A 20,800-nucleotide genomic window follows, 5' to 3' on the forward strand; every position below is an offset into this window, starting at 1 on the left:
TGATCTCCTTGAGACTCATCTCCTTCCTTCTGCCCTTCATTCCTTTCTTCCTTCCTGCTTGAATGTTCTGCATTGTCTGGGTCATCTTGTTCAATGTGACCATGTTCACCTATCTTTAAATACAAGTTCAGAATGTATTTCACAGTGAGACAGAAGCAGCGTGAAGTTCTGGGGAACTTTATGTTGCTGGAATAACTTTCTGCCAAAATATACAAATTTGTGATTCAGTTGATGAAGCCTGATTGTGTTGCTAAACATTTTTTGTTCTTCTTGTTCTGGGAAGCAGAAATAAATCCAGATCAAATTAGTTTTTGGTTCCACATTGGTCTGATATTGTTTCTCTGAATAGCCTGACAGATAAAATAGCTCCTGAGCCTCAGTCTGCCTGCAGATCTTCTCTACATAGAGAGTCATTCTGCTCTCTCTGCAGCCAGTAGCCAACCCTGTGATGCCTGTTTCCACAGCATTCTCCTCTGGGTTGACGGGCATGACGACAAGCTCCACCAGCTTCTGTGATCAAAGATCCCCACAATTACAAAAAGTGCGTGGATCTGAGAGAAGCAGCATTGCCCACACTGAGGTCGTTCATGTAAATCATCGAGGTAATGTCCACACGTTTAGCTGAATTCCAGCTCCTTTTCAGGCTGAGAGTGACAAAACAGCCAAAGTCTGGTGAAATTTGAGAGACATAAAGGAAGATTTCCCTCCTGGCCACAGCGTCAGGTCACATACGGGCTTAACACAACTAAACATTATGCTCGCTGCAAGCCCCTCTGTTTCTAATGGCTATTACTGCCTGTTTGCCTTTGTGGGTCTCACAATAGCATTCATGCTGGGATTTTGTGTGAGTCTTGCTGGCAACAGTTATTAGCCCCCCAAAAGAAATCTGAAGGGGAAGCAGTCAAGAGAAGAACAAGAAGATTTGGGGGTCCCGGCTGCAGCATGGCAGGGGTGAAGAGGGGGGCTGGGTGGGGTTGATGGAAAGGGAAAGGGAGGGATGCAGGGAGTGAGGTCAGAGGGTAACACAAAAGCGGAAATGGGGGGCACACGGGGAACAAAGGGCAGGGCCGAACCAAGACGGGCACGGCTGGAGGGAGGGTGGACAGTGCACAAAACACAGGAAGATGAGGAGAAAAAGATGAGGGGGCAGAGTGGAGGGGAGCCCCCAGCAGATGGTAAAGGCCGGGCGAACAGAGAGGGGCGGCACCGAAGGGATGAAGGAGGGAGAGCTGAAAAGCTCCTGGCAAGACTCATGACAGAGCGAAGAAGAAAGAGTCAACACTTCAACCCGTCTGGGTCTTGGTCTTAGTGGGAGCACTGAACGTCACCTGTTTACAGCTTTTTTCTTTAAATATATGCGGCTGGACATTTTTAGCGTTTTAGGAATTTCAAACGCCTCGAAAAAGTATTCAGACACTTCCAGGCCTTCACATTTTGTCACAGTAAACCGAGAAAAGTCGATAGATTTTACTTGGACTTGAGTAGGATGACACAAAATATTGCATAAACGTCCCATGGATGGCTTCAAAATATTTCTTTTCGGAAGCATCAAAAGTGTGGAGGCTGAAATCTTTTCACATTCTGTTTCGCAAAACACTTCAAGTTTGGTCAGATTGAGTGGCAAGTGTGCGACAGCATCAGTTTTTAAATTTTCTCAGGTGTGTTTGGGCCTTGACATTCACAGGGTCAATCTGGATTTTATTGAAGCGAATCAGAGTCAAGGGGGCTGAATAAGCTTCAAAACTTAAACCACCTGATCATTTTAACATTTCGACTCAGCGTTTGTGCTGTTCAGAGGTGTGGAGAAACTTCTAAAGTCATCAGGTTTCACCTTTTCAGCACTTGTGAAAAATCATTACCCTAATGACTTCATCAATACTCTGCCTTTTCCTAAGCTATTATAAACCAATTACAGGGCTCATCTCCACCCGGTGACCACAAAAAGACATTTACCATCGCGGGTAAATGTTTCAAAGTTGTCAATGGATGTCTTTTTTTTTTTTTTTTTTGTCTTTTTTGGGGTGGGGTTTGGGGGGTCTCGCGGGAGCGCGCAGGGGAACAACAGAAGGGAAGCGACGCATCACCGCGGGAGTGCGCACGAACACCCGCAGCATTTCATCAGAAAAGTTTATGTTCGCGGGCAGATGCTTGATGAGTATTTGACAGACATCTGCTTCACTACGATGCTGATGAATCACTCAACTCCAGCTCCCACGATGTCAGAGAGTGCGACGCGCAAACGAAAGGTTTCTGACCGGGTTTAATGGGAGGAAGCCGCTTCCGCTCCCAGTTGTTTTCAGGAACCGGATGCATGAAGTCTCATCTCAGGAGTTTGAGACGTTGGTTACTCTGACCTTTAACCCGGCGGCCACCTGTCGCCGCGTGTTACCCAACTTTTTTTTTTTACATTTTCTTCTTCTTCTTCTTAAATGTTGCTTCGAGTAGAAACCCTGACAGAAACGATGACTGCCTCGAAAAACACATGCAGTAGTCCCGTTTTGTACTGAGTTTGAATAAAAAGGATTAAAACGTCTAGATTATAAATAAAGGGCCGTTTATTTAACAAATGCAACTTCATTTAATTCCAAAAGAGGCTGAACGACATTAACCTGCAGATTTTTCCACAAGAGAAAATACGCACAGCCATTTATTGAGATTTTGAGAGAAAATCCGTTGAGCGACTCTGAATGCATGCACAACTCTGAGAATTTATAAATAATGTTCAAAAGAGTTTATTTATTTATTATTTGATTTAAATTAAACTCAGTCATTCATCAAAACGTCTTTTTTTAGCATTTGAAAAAAAACAATAACTCCCCAAATGTTTTCCTAAACATTCATATCTGACATTTATTTATTTATTTATTCATTCATTCATTCATTTATGTATTTATAGTCTTGCAGAGAATCTATTACTTTTTTCTTGTTACAAAAACATTTTTTGTATTCGTTTATTCAATTATTAGTATTGAATAAACAAAGCGGAATAAAATAAACAAGTAAAAAGTGCCTTTAAAACTCAACCTGAAAGCATTTTTTTTTAAAGAAACACTTTTTTTTCATCTTTTGCAGTCTTGATCAGGGTGTGTGTGTGGGGGGGGGTGGGGGAGGGGGGGGAGGTGTGTGTGTGTGTGTGTGTGTGTGTGTGTGTGTGTGTGTGTGTGTGTGTGTGTGTGTGTGTGTGTGTGTGTGTGTGTGTCTCCTCTCCCTTTGGCAAGTTGGGACATATAATTAAGCTCTAATTTAATTGTCTTTAGTTTTGCAGAGTGACAGATAGCGATCGGTGAGTTTTAATCCGGTGCTCAACTCTCGGTCACCTCTCCTGTGCCTCCTCTCCCTGCAGGCGCTCGTCCTTTTCTCAGCCCGCCGCAACTTCTGTGCCTCCACCTGACGCGGGGAGCCTCTTCAGTCTCTTGACTGTGGTGTTCATTTTAAAACAGTGCTCGCTTTTGTCCCGATGTTTTTGAGCCAGAGCGGCTCAAAGACGACAGGACGACGAACTTCAGCGGCGAACGGATGAGATAAGAGCTTTTGTGCTTTCATTGCTTCTTCTCCAGTCTGCAGAAATCTGCAGTTGCGTGGCTTTAACTTTTCTCCTGATAAAACCAAAGGGAGTTGATGGAAGGGTTTTTTTTTTAGGAGACAGACGACACGGTGCCATGGGTGGCTGCCGTTAAGGGTGTTGTGTTTGTTTTACAGACTGGTGAGAACAACTTCCACAGTGTTTTAAACACGCCGGGGTCCCGACACCTCGCCGTGACGTGGCGCACGTTTGAGGCCCGCAGGAATCGCCTCGTCCTTTCCACGTCTGCCTGCGCGGTTCACTTAGAAAATTTTGTGGCAACTGGAAGTGAAATATTTTTTGCGGAATAAAGAGGTGAGAAAAGAGCAAATTGAGTGGGTTTGTTCGGTTCGTGCGCCTGCTTTTCACACGTTTTATGACTGTCTTTGCAGGCAGGAGGGAGGCGAGCTGTTGAAATGTGGCTCTGTTTACAGCCAGGTGTTAAACAGCAGCATGCTGGGCCGCAGAATCTACCCTGGCTTCCTAAAAGGGTAAATTGAGAGCCAGAGGTGGCTTGTGAAGCGCGTGTTGCCTTGACAATAATTCATCTGAATTAATGTCTTAATTTGTCTGATCTGTGTCACTGAATCAGATGGACAAGGAGGAAGAAAAACGCTGTTTTGGTTCAGAATTGAAGGTACAAATGTAGAAAGAACATTTTTTCAGTTCAGACACAAAATTAACATTATTAAACAGAACAATGCGTTTTGTTTAATATATATATATATATATATATATATATATATATATATATATATATATATATATATATATATATATATATATATATATATATATATATATATATATATATATATATATATATATATATATATATATATATATATATATATATATATATATATATATATATATCACGCATAGTCTATCACGCATTGATTTTAAGTTTAAAATCAATGCGTAAAAGCAGACTGGGATCATTGCTTTAGCTGAAAACATTTCGAAGCCGTTTTTGGCCAAGTTTCAGGTGTCTCATTTAATCAAGACAGGAAGAAATGTCCTTAAACAGTCTGATCAAAGCGCGCCTGACACTGGATCTAAATGGAAACCTCAAGTGTTTCCGTACGCTCACTCAGTGGGTGATATGCCACCAAAACACCAGATCAGTCATCCTCTTTTTCCTTTCTTTTTTTCCTCCTTTCTCCTTTTCTTTCAAGAGCCACGCCTCCCCTCATCTTCCCCGTCCAATGGCATCGGCGCGCAGAGCTGCGCGCAGCCCGGTTGGATAAAACCTGGGTCGGCTTCGGCTGCACACACACAATCCAGCAGCGCGCAGTGTAGTCAGAGTCAGGACACACACCGCGTTTCACCGCAACAGACCCATCAGTTGGATAATAAAACTATATCTGCCGTGGATCTTCTTTTTATTATTATTATTATTACTATTATTTTTTTAAGCCACGTTTTTACCTGGAGCTCCGTCGCGGGGGAAAGGTAAGCTCGGTTTTCCACGTCTCTCGCGGGATTTTGTCGCCTGCTGCCTTTCTCAGTATGATGGAAATTTGTTGAGGAGCAGAAGCGGAGCTTTAATTTGTTTCTTGAAATGCCGCGAACTGCCGGGAGACGCAGAGAGCGCACTGTGGGGGGCCTCGGTGGTCACCAGGAAAGTGGATCAACAAGGAAAAAATAATGCAGCCAAATGAGCATGAAGTGAGCAACTGACATGATGCAGAAGTTGTGGCTCAAACCGAATATATTAAAACAGAGATTAATTTACTACAACTAGTCTATCACGCATTACTTGCTCTGGTTTTTGTTTGTTTGTTTTCTGCCTATATAGTTCTGATGATCAATAAATGATGTTCAGCCTGTAGCGTTTGTTGATGAGACAATAATGCAAGCAGTTCAGCTGGAAATCATGCATGACACGATATCTGTTGTCTCCTTCATCATTATTACAATTATTATTTTAAAATCCTAAACATTAAAACTTGATTTGAATCCCAGGGACACGATTTAAGTATGTGTTGTATTTGTAGTAGCGGGAGTAAATGCTAATAGATATGCAATAAAGGGATGTTTCCTTGAAATTAAATAATTTATTTAAATTAAAAATTACAACAATTTGCACACAGCTTTAGGATTTTTTTTTTGTTTAATTATTATCCTCAATAACATTTTAAAACTGTTTTTAAGTTGCATATAATACACTAAAAAAGGCAATACAAAATAACTGAATTAATGAGAAACATTGTATTAGATGTTACAGTTTATTCTTACAGAGCCAATTTTCAACAAAGGCACTTTACAATGAAGCAGACTCAGTTAATATTGTCTGTATTAATATATGAACAAATACGTCAGATTACAGTATAGTCTATTGGGTTTAGATCTAAACGTTGTTACATGCAGTAACAAGTAAAGCTGCAGTAAAATAGTTCCACATAAATAAAATGACAAAGTTCAAACTTTGTACAGGCTGAACTTTAAAGATGTTTTCATTGATGGGGTGAAACTTAAGTAATTTGATGATGACAAAGTGAAAGATTTGAAGCTAAAATCAGGCTGTATCAGAATGTTTTGCCACATAATTACTTTGGGATAATTATTTCAGGTCACATTCAACAGGACAGAGCAGGAGGCGCTTTTCTGAAAGTCAGTGTTTCACTGTAGTCTTGAGTCTAATTATGCAGCTTTTCTTGAGGAATGTAGATGACTTTTGATGCAGGGAAGCCAAGCCAAACTCATCTTCTCTAAGAAGTCAAATTTTATGTCATTATTCATAAATTCAGAACTTTTTGAAGCAGAAACCAGGGCGCCGAGCAGATGGAGCCTTCAAACGAGGCTTTGACTCACAGTGTCTGACAATTGATTTAACAGGTGCTCAGAAATTGTCTCGGCTCTTAATTCTCCTCTTCCTATTTGATGTTGGCCACGTTTAACTTTTAGAATATGAAGCTCCTTCAATTTTTCCATGGATATTATTACACGCGCAAACCTGCCATTGTTTTTGTTTTGTTTTTTTAAATCTTTTCCGCTTCTTCCAGGCATGCAGTAATTTATTTGGCACTTTAAAGCTCTAGAGCTTTGAATGATATTCCTCACTTGCACGAGTCACTTAGGATGAAGGCATTTGCTAAATGACAAAATGTAAATGCAGTGCAACTTGTTTTGTCACATTTGGAAACAAGCAGACTGGCACAGAAGAATTATGTTCGCTTAAAGTAAAAGCACTCGATCTTGGTTTGTAATGCTCAATGCAAGTTAACAGACCAAAAAGCAGTTTATTTCTACTTCTATGTGCCTTAGATATTGTCTCAGATTTGTGCATGTTGATCCCTAAATGTCATTCTCCAAAAACAACCACTCTACTTTTTTGCAGTCACACAAACACAATTTATTGAGTTCAAAACCCAAAACAAACAGATTTATTAGCTGTAGGCATTGTTAGAATTAGAGCAGCTTTATCGTTTGCACTTCACACAAGTCAATATAAATTATTGTTTTTCACATTTGTCCAGAGGCCTCTGAGACTTTGTCAGCTGCTGTTTGTCTCATTAACACACATGGAGAAAATCAGACATGTATGCTTCCCCATCCAGGACCAAATCAAGTTGGACGTCATAATGTGTGAAAAGATGAGCCGCATTCAGAGACGCTCATGACACAAACTGTCCGTTTCATGTTTCGCTGTCGTCTCCCGTAGCCCGACATCGGCGCCGGACTCCAGAACACACTCATGTCAGACGAGGCGGGAGGCTCACTGCAGGCACTTTAACCGGGACAGCGGTGGAGCAGGGCGTCACGTTCAGCTGGTGGAGTAGGGAGTTGAAACTCAGGGTTATGTCCGGAGGCACTGGAAGAGGTAAGCAAGCTGCCTCTGCTAAGCTCTCTGATTGAAACACAAAGAAATAAGACCTTACATTTCTGTGCCTTCAAAGCTGGGGTCTGTCAACTTTTTAATAATCTGTTGAAGCTGTTTTTTTTTTTTGTTATTGTTGTTTTTTGGTATTCTGAAACAATTGAAACAATATGGAAACAGAGAACCTGAAATTTTCTTTCTCCCATGCTAGGCTGGCAGAATACAAACATTTAAGCAACATCTTGTAGTACATTACACAGATGCACAAAAATACTTGTTATATCTAAAATAAAAAATACGTTTTTTTGTGATTTTTACATTCTAAATGGATTTAAATTTAACGGAGCAGTATGACACAATTTACATTTCTGAAAGCCTTTAGAGTGGTTGCATGAAAACGCACTACACCCTTCAGACTTTTGGACGCTCTTGGTAAAGATGGGTGTAAAACTTTAAAATAAATATCTTGCTTTTTCTACTCGCATAATTTCACACACAAAAAAAGGAAGAAATATTTTCATCAGAATATATTTATTCAGTGGGGAAAGAATCATGCATTGAGAAATTACAAAAATCCAATGAAAAAATAAGCTAATTGAAATTATTGTGTTTTATTCATTAATTGCCAATTTGGGAAATTAAATTTTTAGGATTTGTTGTAAGTTATTCACAGATCCAATTAACTTTTATTTATTAATTTATGATGGCTTCTTATCCTGATGCGATGCTGGATCCAATGTCTCTCTTCGAAATGTGAAAGTCAGGAAAAGATAACATCAGAATTTGTCACTAAATTTGCAGAATTTGCTAAAAAATAATCATGATTGTTTTTTTCAGTACAGCAGCCAAAATTCACTTACACCAAAATGAAGAAAAATTCTGTATTTAAATGTGAGTACATTTATTCAGGAGGCAAAACAATTAATAAATCATTCTAAAAATTACTTTAAGACAAACAAACAAAAATCTCCCTACTAATTTGTGCCAAATGAATGGTACCTTGATCTCTTTATAATGTCGTTATTTTTTCTTTTTTTTTCTTTTTTTTTTTTACTTTAATTGTATTAATTGATCAGTGTCCATAACTTTGTGTTTTTTTCTGAAAATAGTAAAAACAAGAGAACATGCTATTCAAGTTATGGCTGAGAAAACAAGCCTTAACCTCAGCAGAAAAAATGTAATGTTTACAATAACCTGGTCTTGTGACAAACGAAGATGGACGAGAGTGAGTGAGAATTGGATTAATAAATAAATGTGAGGGGTGCATAATGAACTTCACACCTACATAATTATCTATCTATCTATCTATCTATCTATCTATCTATCTATCTATCTATCTATCTATCTATCTATCTATCTATCTATCTATCTATCTATCTATCTATCTATCTATCTATCTATCTATCTATCTATCTATCTATCTATCTATCTATCTATCTATCTATTAGTTTAATAAATCCGTGCTGTGTTTGTCGGTGCGCGCGCGCTGCCTGTGTGTGCGCGTGCAGGACCCCCGGCTGCGCTCCTCTTTAATATCCTGCAGGTTGATGAAGCTTGGCGGGCAGGTTTTTTTTTTCTTCTTCTTCTTCTGCCACACTCGGCTGGCAGCGTTAATAGAGGCTGCCCTCCTTCGTCCGGCCGCCGTTTGATGTGGAAATGAAAGCTGGGGGACTCAGTGGGTTAAATTAAAAGCGCTGCTGTTGTTCTGGACGCTGAGCAGGGAGTGTTGGGAGCTCAGGTTTTCTTTCTTGTCGCAGCGCAGGAATAGCGCACCGTGTCTGCTGCTGCTGCTGCTGCTCGTTGTCGTCTTGAAGGAGCAGCTCCTGTCAGATCCGTGAATGAGAGCCTCTATTATGCATTTGTGTATTTAAAACACGGTGACAGCTGTGAGCTTAACCTCTTTTGAGAGAAAAAACAAATTGTCAGCCTTTCTCAGCCAGAGACATGAAGCAACAAGCCAAACTGAATTATTATATTTGCTTGGTTTTCCATTTTGTGTGTGCGTGTTTGGTAATTGTTGTTTGAATGCTGAAACTTCTGTATAGTACTTCATATTACACTTGATTGAACAATAAGGTGATCAATGTAAAAGCTGATTGAACCAATTTGACATCATTTTTTAAAATATGTGGAAGATTGACATAAAAGACAGCTGTATGTCTGCGACACAGAGGCTACATTCACACACAGATAAGTAGAATGTTAAACCAGAAGGGATTATCCATGAGAGGATAAGCCTAAACCAACAATTAAAAATTCATCACTCATAAAGAAAAGACTTTGTTTTCTAATGTCCATCATAAAATCACATGAATGTTTAACTCAAGCTGAAATAGAGTATTTATGAATATAGTCTAGAAATTAGTTGATATTTCACTATAAAGAAAACAATGTATTATCAAGCAAGTTGTCTTTTGTTTTTTGTTTTTTGTAGAATAGAATATATAGTCACAGCAGCCAATTACATAACTATCCATCCTTGCCCAAAACTACAACTTTATGTGGGAAGCTGAAATCAAACTCACAACCTTGCAGCTGCATTAAAAAACAAAAGCATATAAATCGCATACAGCCACCCCAAAGAAAGAGAAGACAAGTTGAAAGGGAGCAGATGTACCATCTGTAAGAACAGAAAAAAGACAGATAACATACAAAACATAGACAAAAAAAGCTCAAATATATACATCTAAAATGAGTTCAACAATACAAATTTGTGTAGTCAGTCCAGTGATTTCACTGCTCAGGACAGAAAGTTGTGTATCCATCTGCTGGTTCTGTTTTAGATGTTATGTTCAAAACATAAATGTTGAGGGTGTGAGGAGTTTCTGACAATTTTCAGAGGCCTTTGTCCCTGAAGGACAGTTAAATTTTAAATTTTTAAACTGACTGGACAGTTTCAACTTTTGCTTTTATTTGTGTAAAATAATTAGCTTCTTTCTTTGCAAATTTGAAAAACTTGGCAGTAATTTATGAAGACACTGACTGTGTGTTTTAGATAATTTTTTTAAAATATTTCATGGAGCCAAACTGAGGTTATTTATTCATTAAATAGGACAGGCTCATGGCTGCTCGTGATTAAATCAGCAGACAGACGTTTGTGTTTGTGAAGTGGGTTGAGCTCTCTGAAGTTCCATGACATTTATGAGTGTTCATCCCCCCTTCTCCCCCAGGCCATGGGGGTCTTAACCAACTAGGTGGAATGTTTGTTAATGGCCGCCCGCTTCCGGAAGTTATCCGGCAACGCATCGTAGACATGGCCCACCAGGGGGTCCGACCCTGCGACATATCCCGGCAGCTCCGGGTCAGCCACGGCTGCGTCAGCAAGATCCTGGGACGGTGAGCACAGCGACGGACCATGTTCCCCGACTTCCTCTTGCGGCGACCTTTGAGCAGTTTACGTCTCAGAGACACGTTTGGTGATTTTATGAACACGGTAACCATCTCTCACAGGTATTACGAAACAGGCAGCATCAAACCGGGGGTAATCGGTGGCTCTAAACCCAAGGTGGCCACTCCGAAGGTTGTGGAGAAGATCGCAGAGTACAAGAGGCAGAATCCCACCATGTTTGCCTGGGAAATCAGAGATCGACTGCTGGCGGAAGGGGTGTGTGACAGCGACACGGTGCCCAGTGTGAGCTCCATTAACAGGTAAAAACCTCAATTAGAAAACATTTATGCCTTTATACCCTTCATCGGGTCTCAGTGACAGTTCTTGCAGTCTTTCTAGCATTTTCAGAGGCTTGATAATATAGAGGGTCTTTTGTTTGTTTGCAGAATAATTCGAACTAAAGTTCAACAGCCTTTTAATCTCCCACTGGATGGAAAAGGTCTGAGTCCAGGACATACCTTAAGTAAGTCTCTAATACTTATAAAACACACACACAGTTAAGGTCATAAATCTTCTTCATCATCCTTTTCTATTACTGCACACTGAATTATAAAGGTTAAGAATTTGCTTATTGGGCCGTAGGATTAAGTTTATGACCTTGTGCGATTAGGATTACTGGAAAAGTAACTGCTTCTCTGAGGGTTTTCCTCTCTGCTTCCCAGTTCCAAGCTCAGCCGTCACCCCTCCAGAGTCGCCTCAGTCCGACTCTTTGGGCTCCACTTACTCCATCAACGGCTTGTTAGGAATCCCCCCGCCAAATACAGACGGCAAGAGGAGCCACGATGACAGTAAGGACTGAATTTGATTATAACAAAGCTCAGAGTTGCTGGAAAGCCAAAACAGAGAAGATGTGAAAAATGAGCCTGTGATGGGTTTTCTTTTTAGTTTTCATATATGTCCAATGTTTGTACTTGAACTTCATTCAAATCATCACATAGTTTTCACTCTTTAACTTTATGGTAAGCATTAAATACTGCTAAAACTAAATGCCCTGGAAATTCATCAAAACAATCTGAAGTCAAGTTCATTGAGAGGTCTACAGACATTTAAAAGTATTTATCTTATGCTTCAATACTCCAAATGGACACAAAAATAAAGTTTGTCTAAGAGAAGTGGTTCCAAAATATAGCCCTGAGGTGCACCACAAGTTAAGTTAGTTTCTTCTTAGGACCATTTTACCTATGTTTCTCAATAATAGAGTTTCTTTCAGTTAATTATAGGATCACGTCAAAAACACGCAAAATTAGATTCTTGTTATTATGTACGCAAATAATTTCTAAATCTTTTTGTGCAGTGAATCCTCGCACAAAAAAACCAACACAAAGTGTTTTGAATTCCCTCCTCTCCGTCCTCCTCCTCCTCCTCGCTGTGTTGATCCAGGTGACCAGGAGAGCTGTCGGCACAGCGTGGACTCCCAGGGCAGCGCAGGCGTCCCGAGGAAACAGATGAGAGTCGAACACTTCTCCACAGCCGCACAGCATCTGGACTGTGGGTTTGATCGTCACCACTACCCGTCGGATTCCTTCAGCTCCACCTCAAGCGGCAAGGCAGAGCAGGTAGCAGTGAAGAATAAGTCTAAAGTTATGTTTGCTTCAGTCTGAAAATAGTACAGAAACTTTTCTGTATGCTCTTTCTTATTATTTCTAATGTGGTACTTGTTTATTTGTGTGGTGATGGAAATCTTGCCACTGAATTTTGCTTGTGCTCACGTTGAAGCAAAATTTAGGCCAATATATCTAATCCCTGTCTGTCATCTTTAGACTTTGTACCCGCTGTCGCTCATCAACAGCAATCTGGACGAAGCCAAGACCAGCCTCTCATCAAGCAGCTCTGTCATTGGACGAAATCTGTCAGCACACCCGAGCTACACTGTAGTAACCGGTAAGATACTTTGAGTAATGTCGTCTGACATGCATCTGAAATGCAAACTGACTTCTTAGCATCTTTTAGGCTCAGACGTTTCACTCATCCTCACCTTCTCCACATGTCAACCTACTTCATTTTAACCCCCTGCATTGTGTTTCTTACATTAAGCATTTGTTTCCATTTCTCTCACCCACTCACTGCGTGCTGGCTCTAAAAGAGCCCCTTCAGACTCTGCCGCTCTGTCTGAAGCAGGAAATGTCCCCAGAAGTGACCAGTACGAGCCCCTCACCAAACATGGTGGCATCCACCTTGGCGTACGTGGAGCTGCAGGCGCTGCAGAAACCCATTTCTGTCAGCAGCAGCTGCAACGGCGCCAGCAACAGCGGCAGCTCCAACTCATATCCCAATGCCTTCAACTCATTTTCCCATCATGCACCGATGTACGGGCAGTTCAGCAGTCAGTCTATCATGTCAGGTAATTCACTCATACATCTCATTTACGTTCACAATCTTGATGCAAGAAGTATGAATGTTTCTGACCATTAGTGTGGGGATGCTGAGACCGCTTGATGTTTTTAAAAACTTTCACAGTTCACGTGCTGAAAAGAACATCTTAAAACATTTAACCTCACATCAGTACAACAATAACAAACATTCTGAGCAACCAGGGAATGACTGAAAGTTTCTCCAAATTATTGACTTCTGTCATGATCACTTTTTCACGCTTTTTGTCTCACTCATTAATGACATGAATGTCATTATTTTTGGAACTTTGTTGGTTTATTTGTGCCAATTATTTTCCAGGTAGTAAAGACTACCCAAAAAAAACTAGTTGATCCCACACAAATTTATTCTGTCTTCACTTTATTGTCGCTGAAATCATTGCAATCATAAAACAAATTGTAATAAGGCAAATAATTTGACATTAATCCAATGGAGTTTTCCAATTATGATTTAATTTATTAAGGGAAAATGATCAATCCCACATTAGCCTATATAAAATACATTTATGGTGTCAGCCAGGTATAGCATGTTCTTATTTGCAGGGTTTGTGTTTTCTTGGATGAAAAACCGCTTCATCTAACTCAACACTAAATACGACTTTTAATCTGCAACACCAAAACCTTCCTGTTTGTATTTGTTTGTTTTGTTTTGTTGTTTTTTAACAGCTGGACTTGTATGGGTCATTCTTACTGTTGCATGACCCAAGTTAGCTTCAACTTAAGATCATGAACTGACAGCCAAAACAAAAGGAATAATTTAATGGACTCTTGAAGGTCTTGAGGCAGTAAAGCATCCTCAGATCATCACACCACCTCCCCAGTCTTTGACTGTGGGTTAGTGGTTCTTTTCTATAATGCTATATTAGTTTTATGCCACAATGGGATGCAAACATTTGAGAAAGTTCTTCTTTGGTGTTATAAGTCCACAAAACATCTTCCTCATAATTTAGGGATCATCAAGATGGTTTTTTGAGTTTTCTTATAGCAGAAGTTTTGACCTTCAAACTCTCCCATGGAGGTCATTTTTACCTTGTAAATTTCTTCCTGTTGAAGCTTGAATACTGACAATAAGGTAGAGGAGGATAGATGTTTGTTTGTAACCCTTTCCAGACTGATTGACAACATTGAATTTTTTCATTTCTTAAAACTAGGCCATGTTGATTTACTTTTTAAGATCTTTTATCCTGCTTCAGACGTGTTGCAAATTAAGGTATTTCTTGATTCAACATCTCAATCAATTAGAAGTAAATGGGTGATATTAATTCAAATGAATTAAATCAGTATTTGAAAAACTGCATTTTGGATTTATTCAAATTATATGTTCTATATTAAAGTAGTTTGATGATCACAAATAAAAGCTAAGACCGAAGACATCCACAGGAGGGAAAATATTTTAGTTCACTGAAAGTATGGGCACAAATGTACAAAAAATGCCACTAATATCTGATTAAATATCTTTTAATGAAGTTGCACACAGTTTTTGTAACCATTAAAATCCTTCTGGCATATTTCCAGAAAATGATGAGTTTATTTTAATTTACTGTTTAGTTTCCTGAAACTCACTTGGCTTTAAAGCACAGATCCCAAATGTTCAATAGAGTGGAGGTCAGTGGTTTAGGGAGGCAGAAGCCTAATATTGGCTTAATTTAATCATGCTAAAAATTATTTTTTTATGTATTTGGGGTCATTTTTCTGCCGGACCATCTAAATTTGTTTGACTTTTCATTCTTCAATACTGCAAAACAAACATTCTGTACCAACTTTAAGTTTGAGTTCATGGATCTCGATACGTAGATTTTGCGTTTACATTTAAGGGTTCACTGATGTTAGCATGTTTTGGCTGAACACATCTTAAGGCTTATGGTTGAAAAGATTTGTATCGCTGTTGCCTTTTCTTAAGCAAGAGGGTTTTGGGGTCTTTCTGCAAAGAGTTTGCTTGTTCTCCCTGTACATGTGTAGTTTTGCTGCAATAAGCTCCCTTTACTGTGCAAAAACTTGCATGTTGGGTTAATTATTCTCACTAAGCTGCTCTTAAGCTGCAAATGGGAGTGAATTTGTTCATACACTGAAGCTTTGTCTTGTACGTCTCTGTGTTGCCCCGTTTTAGGCTGTCAACCTGGAGAAGTCGATTTTGCAATCATGTTCACTTTATCGCAAAGCGCAACAGTGAAATGACCTTTTTTTAATATAAATTTAATCTTGCTTCCAAATCTTTTGCCCTGTTTTGTAATTTATTTTAATGAGAAGTTGGGAAATTTGGTGGTACATTTTATTCTTCATTCCAGCACTTTGTGAAACGCATAAGCAGCAAGTTATCCAAACAACGTGATGGCGTGTCTTGTCATTTTGTCTAAGGAGGTCGCCATTTATCTCACGTTACAATGAACAATTACCTCGTCTTGACTGCACGTTTCAGTCAAGTCGGAAAATACCGATTTGGATCTTGTTTCTTGATTGGTGTCCTCTATGTTCATAAAACTCATTTCATTGTTCACAAGAACAATAAGATTCCACTTTCCATTCACAATAACGTATCAGATCTTGTTCTTGCCAGAATATTTAATTTTATCACACTAACTTATTTTTTAAAACATCTTAAGGTTTTATCTTGCATAAGCATTCCACCAAGGGAAAAAAAAACATCTCAAATAAATTAATAAAATACTAACAAGTATTATGACCAACATGTCCAGGTGTTTACTGGTGCCAGTGTTAAATGTTACAGGACTACAGGAGGTTTTGAACTTGCACAAGGTTGTTTTTGAAAGCAAATTGAATAAAAGTATTAACTTAGTGAATGTTTTGGGAACTTTCTCTCCAGATTGGCCAATTCTCCACAGCAAGACGTAACCGAGTTTGTTTCATTTTTGTCGTTTCAGGGCGTGACATGGTGAGCTCCACCCTGCCAGGTTACCCACCCCACATCCCCTCCCCGGCCCAGACAGGATACTCCTCCTCCGCTATCACAGGAATGGTCGCAGGTACGCTCTGCAACCCACAGAGGGGCATTTAAAGTAAAAAGAAGCGAACAACAAATGAGTCACACAGGAAGAAGAAATGCATGAAGAGAAGAAAACATTGGATGGAGGGTTTGTAGATTAACAGGCAGGGAGGCTGAGTTAATCAGTAGCCTTTGCCAGGGTGGTGATCTGTGTACATGTGCACGCGGGTGCACACAGGCCCGGGGGGTACAGAGAACAGGCTGGGGGGTTCCGCCCTGCTGCTCACACCCCCCATCTGACCACATATCGCCATGGGAACCGGGGGGCCCAGCAGGGAGATGCAAGCAAGGGTGGGCGGGAAGAGATGTGAAGTCTGGATCCAAACCGAAGAGTAGGAGGTCTTTGTTGCGTGTGTGCGTGCGTGTGTGTGTGTGATGTGCCTTTATATTTGAAGTCTGCCCTCCGAAGCGCGAAATGAGAGGGTCTGATTTATTATTTTTCTGGTGGGCTCACAGTGAGGAAGCGTTGATACACAATTACCGAGTGAAGGAGGAGGGGGCGTGTGGAGGGGTGAGGCAGAAGGAAGAGGAGAAGGAGGAGGTGGGGGTGGAGGCTCAGGGCTTCATTCCAACCAACATAATTACTAATTAGATATTGGAATGTTATAAAAAAAAAAGAGAGAGAGAAAGAGAGAGGAAGAATGAGTGTTAGTGAAGCTAAAGCAGGAAGTGCAGGACGAACAAAAGAGGAGGACGTTTCAGAGGGCAGCGACTGAACGATGCGAGTGGCTGAGCGCTGCAGAAAAAAAAAGAGCGCGGAGGCAGGGTGTGTGCACGCACCGCTGGGCTGAGGGATTTCACCCTCAGCAATCCACCTGCACCGCAGATTAATGGTTTACATGCTGCACTAACTGCTGGTGAATTATGAGCTAAGCTCCAGCAGTTGCTGGCACGCAGACAAACGGCCCGACTCTGCAAAGCATGTCCCCTCCTCGCCCTTTAATAACAAACGTCTTCATGAATTTTATCTGCAGAGATGTGTCTCCTGACATCATTTTTTTCAATTATTTCCCAGCAGGTGCAGACTACTCGGGCCAGTCCTACGGCCATTCGCCCTACACCTCCTACAGCGAAGCCTGGAGGTTCACCAACTCCAGCATATTGGGTAAGCAGAAGAAGACCCTGACAGCGTTGTGCAATATTTCTTGTTATGCATCATTGGTTAGCAAGTTGAAAATGACCTCTACTATGAAAGACAAAATATGGAGGAGTTTGATTTTTATTTTCTTTTTCCTGCTCAAGCAAAGAAAGCCGTGATTTTCCTTACATTTAACGAGGATCACCTCTGCTGACCTTGTAATGCAAAAACATTAAAGCATGATTTGAATTTGAATGAGCAACTTCCAGAAAACTGAGCCCACAATGCTTTGGTCACATGTTCCATCAGGCCATTTTGGTCCTTGTGGAAAAAATGTGTCAGGATATTAATTGTTTGAGGTGTTTTAACAGAGTGACTATGTTTTTTGTCTTGATATATTTTTTTTTAATTTTAAGTCTTTAATCTTTATTTTTCCAATAATATCACATCAACGCTGCCAGACAGTTTTAATATTTTGTCAAAAATAAATAAATGAAGCAAATCTGAATAGGTTAAAGTAAACGCAGAAAGAAACAAAATTTGTAAAACGCCACATTGGTTTAATGAATTGTATTGCAAATATGTCATCTTTCGGCAGCCTCTCAAAGCATTGGCATGGAGCAAACATACATAAACACTCAACATGCTTTATTGGGATTGCATGTTGTTTATTTTGTGTTTATCTGTGAAGTGGGAGAAAAGTTACACATTGTTTACAAAAATGCTGCAAGTGGTTGATTGCCATTGTATTTAGCACACTTTCTCCTGCAATTAATAAGCTCCAGTACAACTAATGCCTTCAGAAGTCACTTAATTAGACTCTGGAAACCATTTAAAAGAGAAGCAGCCAATAGGTCCATGATAACTCTGGAGGAGCTGTGGAGATCCACAGCTCAGGTGGAACAGGAAGCCAGACAGAGGAAAACTGTACTCTTGTGACATGAGATCAAAACATAGCTTTTGACCTGCAAGACAAATGTTGTTTATGAGAAAAATTTGATGCCCTGAACACTTGATTCTCATGGAGAAATATAAAAGTAGTAGTATCGTGCTTTAGTCTGCAAAAGACTTAAAGGCTCACTTTCCAGCAGTATAACAGATCTAAGCGTACTAACAAAGCAGAAAAGAAATTAAATGCTTTGTATCAAAGTATATTCAAGCCTTAGAATGGCCTAGTCAATGTGTTGACCTTATTCTAAGAAACTGTGGCAAAACCTGAAAAAATGTGCACAAACGTCAAACTTTGTTTTTTATATCCATGTATTATTTCTTTCCACTTGTCTCTTATGCTGAAAGAAATTAAATCTGAAAGAAACATAGGGGATGAGAACATTGTTTTCACATTCACCTACCTTACCTTAGAGATATTAAAGTAAATGAACATTAAAATGAACTGTTCCTCTGGTGGTTATGGAGAAAAATCCAGCATCACGAGTTGAACGTTTGCAATGTACACGACGGAGTTCACATTCAAACCACAGACACCTCAACCAGTCTCTGAATTTCTGCTGGCAAATGTTTCCACCGCCGTGAACAGCTCCCGCTCTCTGTGTCTCCCTCCACAGGCTCCCCCTACTACTACAGCTCGGCCTCCCGCACAGGTCCCCCCTCTGCAGCCGCCGCCTACGACCACCTCTAGTCCCACGCAGCTGCAAGCCGAGACTCTTTGAAACCAGACTGAGAAACGTAGTGGACAGATGGGGTCCCGGCCCACGAGAGGCAAAGCTGGAAACTCTGCTGGAGGAATAATTGTTTCTCGTACCCTTTTTATGGTCTACAACCTCTGATTTTATTTATTTGTCATGACTGATGCCACCATGCAGGGTGACTGATTCGTGTTTACACACCCTATCTGGGCATGTTTTCAGCTCGACTGTGCATTCATTTCAGTTGAAATCTCTTTAAACCAGTTTTTTTGGCCAAAGACTTTTTTTTTTTTCTTTTCTGGCACATGTACAACTTGATTCGGCAGTGCAAGTTTATTGCTTGGTGATATGCAAACCTCTGCGAACTAAACTATGCCTGATTTGTTTACATTGTGGATGTTTCCCCTCCTTTTTTTTTTAATGGAAACGTTAAACCCAGTGATGATATGAAGTCCTGCTGTTCTTCTGTACCTGCTTGTGGATTCTCTGTATAGACAAACACTGAATCAGAATTAGAGAAAAAATATCAACTTTAAAAACATAATGTCTGTCATAGAAAATTCAAGGATCTCTCCAGTGATGTGTATATAGTGTAAATGATGAATTATGGGGAGGTGATTGTGCTCTGCGAATAAATGTTGATCTGGGAGGGATGTAAACAACAAGGCTGGAAACACATTTGTTTTTGCTTCAACTGGTTTTAAGTTTTTTTTGTCATGCCGACGTTCTGATGTTTAGTAAAAATGGTGACTATTTTTTCTTATACTGTTATTAATATTATTGCAGATGTAAATATTGATTTTTTTAAAAGAAATATTTTAATTAAAAGCATGAAGAACTGCAATTTTCACGTCTCCATCATCATTATTCTAATTATTTTAAAAAAAAATTTTGCAGTTTTTGTTTGTTTGTTTGTTTTTTGTTGCAGTTTTTCCTCTTTTAATAGGACCGAGATCAATGATCCTGAAAACGCGCATCTGTCTCATTTATTTTTTCTTTCCTTTCCTTTCTTTTTTTTCTGCATCATGTAGTTTTATTTGCAATCATTCCGTCCCTGTTTGCGGCCTCATTATCGCAGCGCGTTAACGAGGCTACGGTTCGGCGGCGCCGCGGCCCACCTGGTGCCACCGGGAGGACGCAGGAGGCGCACGGAGGACTCCAACTTCTGCGACCCCCACGGACGGCATGAGTTCAACACTTAGTGCTTCTTTCTTTTTTCTTTTTTATTTATTTATTTATTTATTTATTTTTTGTTTGTTTGTTTGTTTGTTTACTAATTTAAAGTTGGATAGGATGCATTTTGAAACTTTTGACTGGTCCGTTATTGATGAAAAATGCGGCTTTTCAGACAGCAATTGAACATAAAACAGCCTATGGGTGTAAAATGTCAGACTTGTCAGGAAGTGAAGTCATGTTTGCTGATCTTTTGAGGAATAGCATGTTTAAAATGTGTCACGCACACAGTGAAAACAAATGTGAACAGGCAATAGATTTTCACAATAAAAAATGCGTAATATATTCAGTAGAATATTAATCTATACGCGTAATATTCAGCATTCAAGTTATATTGTAAAACATATTGATAGAAAACATTATATCTTGATCACAGCATGCGCGCTCATTCATTGTAGCCTGATTTGTTAATACTGGTTGTGTTAATGACAGATTATATCAGAGTAAAAGACAAGAACTTTCGTAGTGAAAGATCAATACAGGCACGCTCTCTCTCCCAATTTGCAAAAAAACAACAACAAATTGACACATTCTGAGAAGAGCAGTTTCTGTTCTGATGTCTAAGAGACCTGGTGTTCTGCAGTGGGAGAGACTTGTGAAAAGCAAACTTTCTTGAATTCCCGAAGCAACGAAAAGCACCGACTTGACAGAACTTTGTCTCGCCACCTCGAACTGAAGGACAAAATTTATGTTCTTGCGA

General features: G+C 39.8%; 1 protein-coding gene across 3 annotated transcripts; it reads left to right on the forward strand.

Annotated features, from left to right (window-relative positions):
- Window positions 1-4,859: 4,859 nt before the first annotated feature.
- On the forward strand, window positions 4,860-19,705 carry pax8 (paired box 8). 3 transcript variants are annotated; one of them, XM_055040212.1, is made up of 12 exons: window positions 4,860-5,017; window positions 7,230-7,388; window positions 10,556-10,721; window positions 10,836-11,033; window positions 11,160-11,236; window positions 11,436-11,561; window positions 12,154-12,329; window positions 12,534-12,654; window positions 12,857-13,114; window positions 16,022-16,123; window positions 17,159-17,248; window positions 18,787-19,705. In XM_055040212.1, the coding sequence occupies exons 2-12, from the start codon at window positions 7,367-7,369 to the stop codon at window positions 18,858-18,860; spliced, it is 1,410 nt and encodes a 469-aa protein (XP_054896187.1). In that variant the 5' UTR covers window positions 4,860-5,017; window positions 7,230-7,366; the 3' UTR covers window positions 18,861-19,705. The 3 variants fall into 3 exon arrangements, with proteins under 3 accessions (XP_054896187.1, XP_054896188.1, XP_054896189.1); XM_055040213.1 differs by having other exon boundaries at window positions 10,580-10,721; XM_055040214.1 differs by lacking the exon at window positions 12,857-13,114.
- The last annotated feature ends 1,095 nt before the right edge of the window (window positions 19,706-20,800 follow it).

The sequence above is a fragment of the Poeciliopsis prolifica genome, unplaced genomic scaffold (assembly GCF_027474105.1).
Source record: "Poeciliopsis prolifica strain line A6 unplaced genomic scaffold, Auburn_PproV2 SCAFFOLD015, whole genome shotgun sequence".
NCBI classification, from domain to species: domain Eukaryota; kingdom Metazoa; phylum Chordata; class Actinopteri; order Cyprinodontiformes; family Poeciliidae; genus Poeciliopsis; species Poeciliopsis prolifica.

What these genes read in the sequence shown, in the direction of transcription:
- pax8 (XM_055040212.1), top strand. Translation starts at nt 7,367, where the DNA reads ATGTCCGGAGGCACTGGAAGAG. An exon ending in AGTGTGAGCTCCATTAACAG is followed by an intron (nt 11,034 to 11,159) that starts GTAAAAACCTCA and finishes GTTTGTTTGCAG; the next exon opens with AATAATTCGAACTAAAGTTC. An exon ending in CAAGCGGCAAGGCAGAGCAG is followed by an intron (nt 12,330 to 12,533) that starts GTAGCAGTGAAG and finishes TGTCATCTTTAG; the next exon opens with ACTTTGTACCCGCTGTCGCT.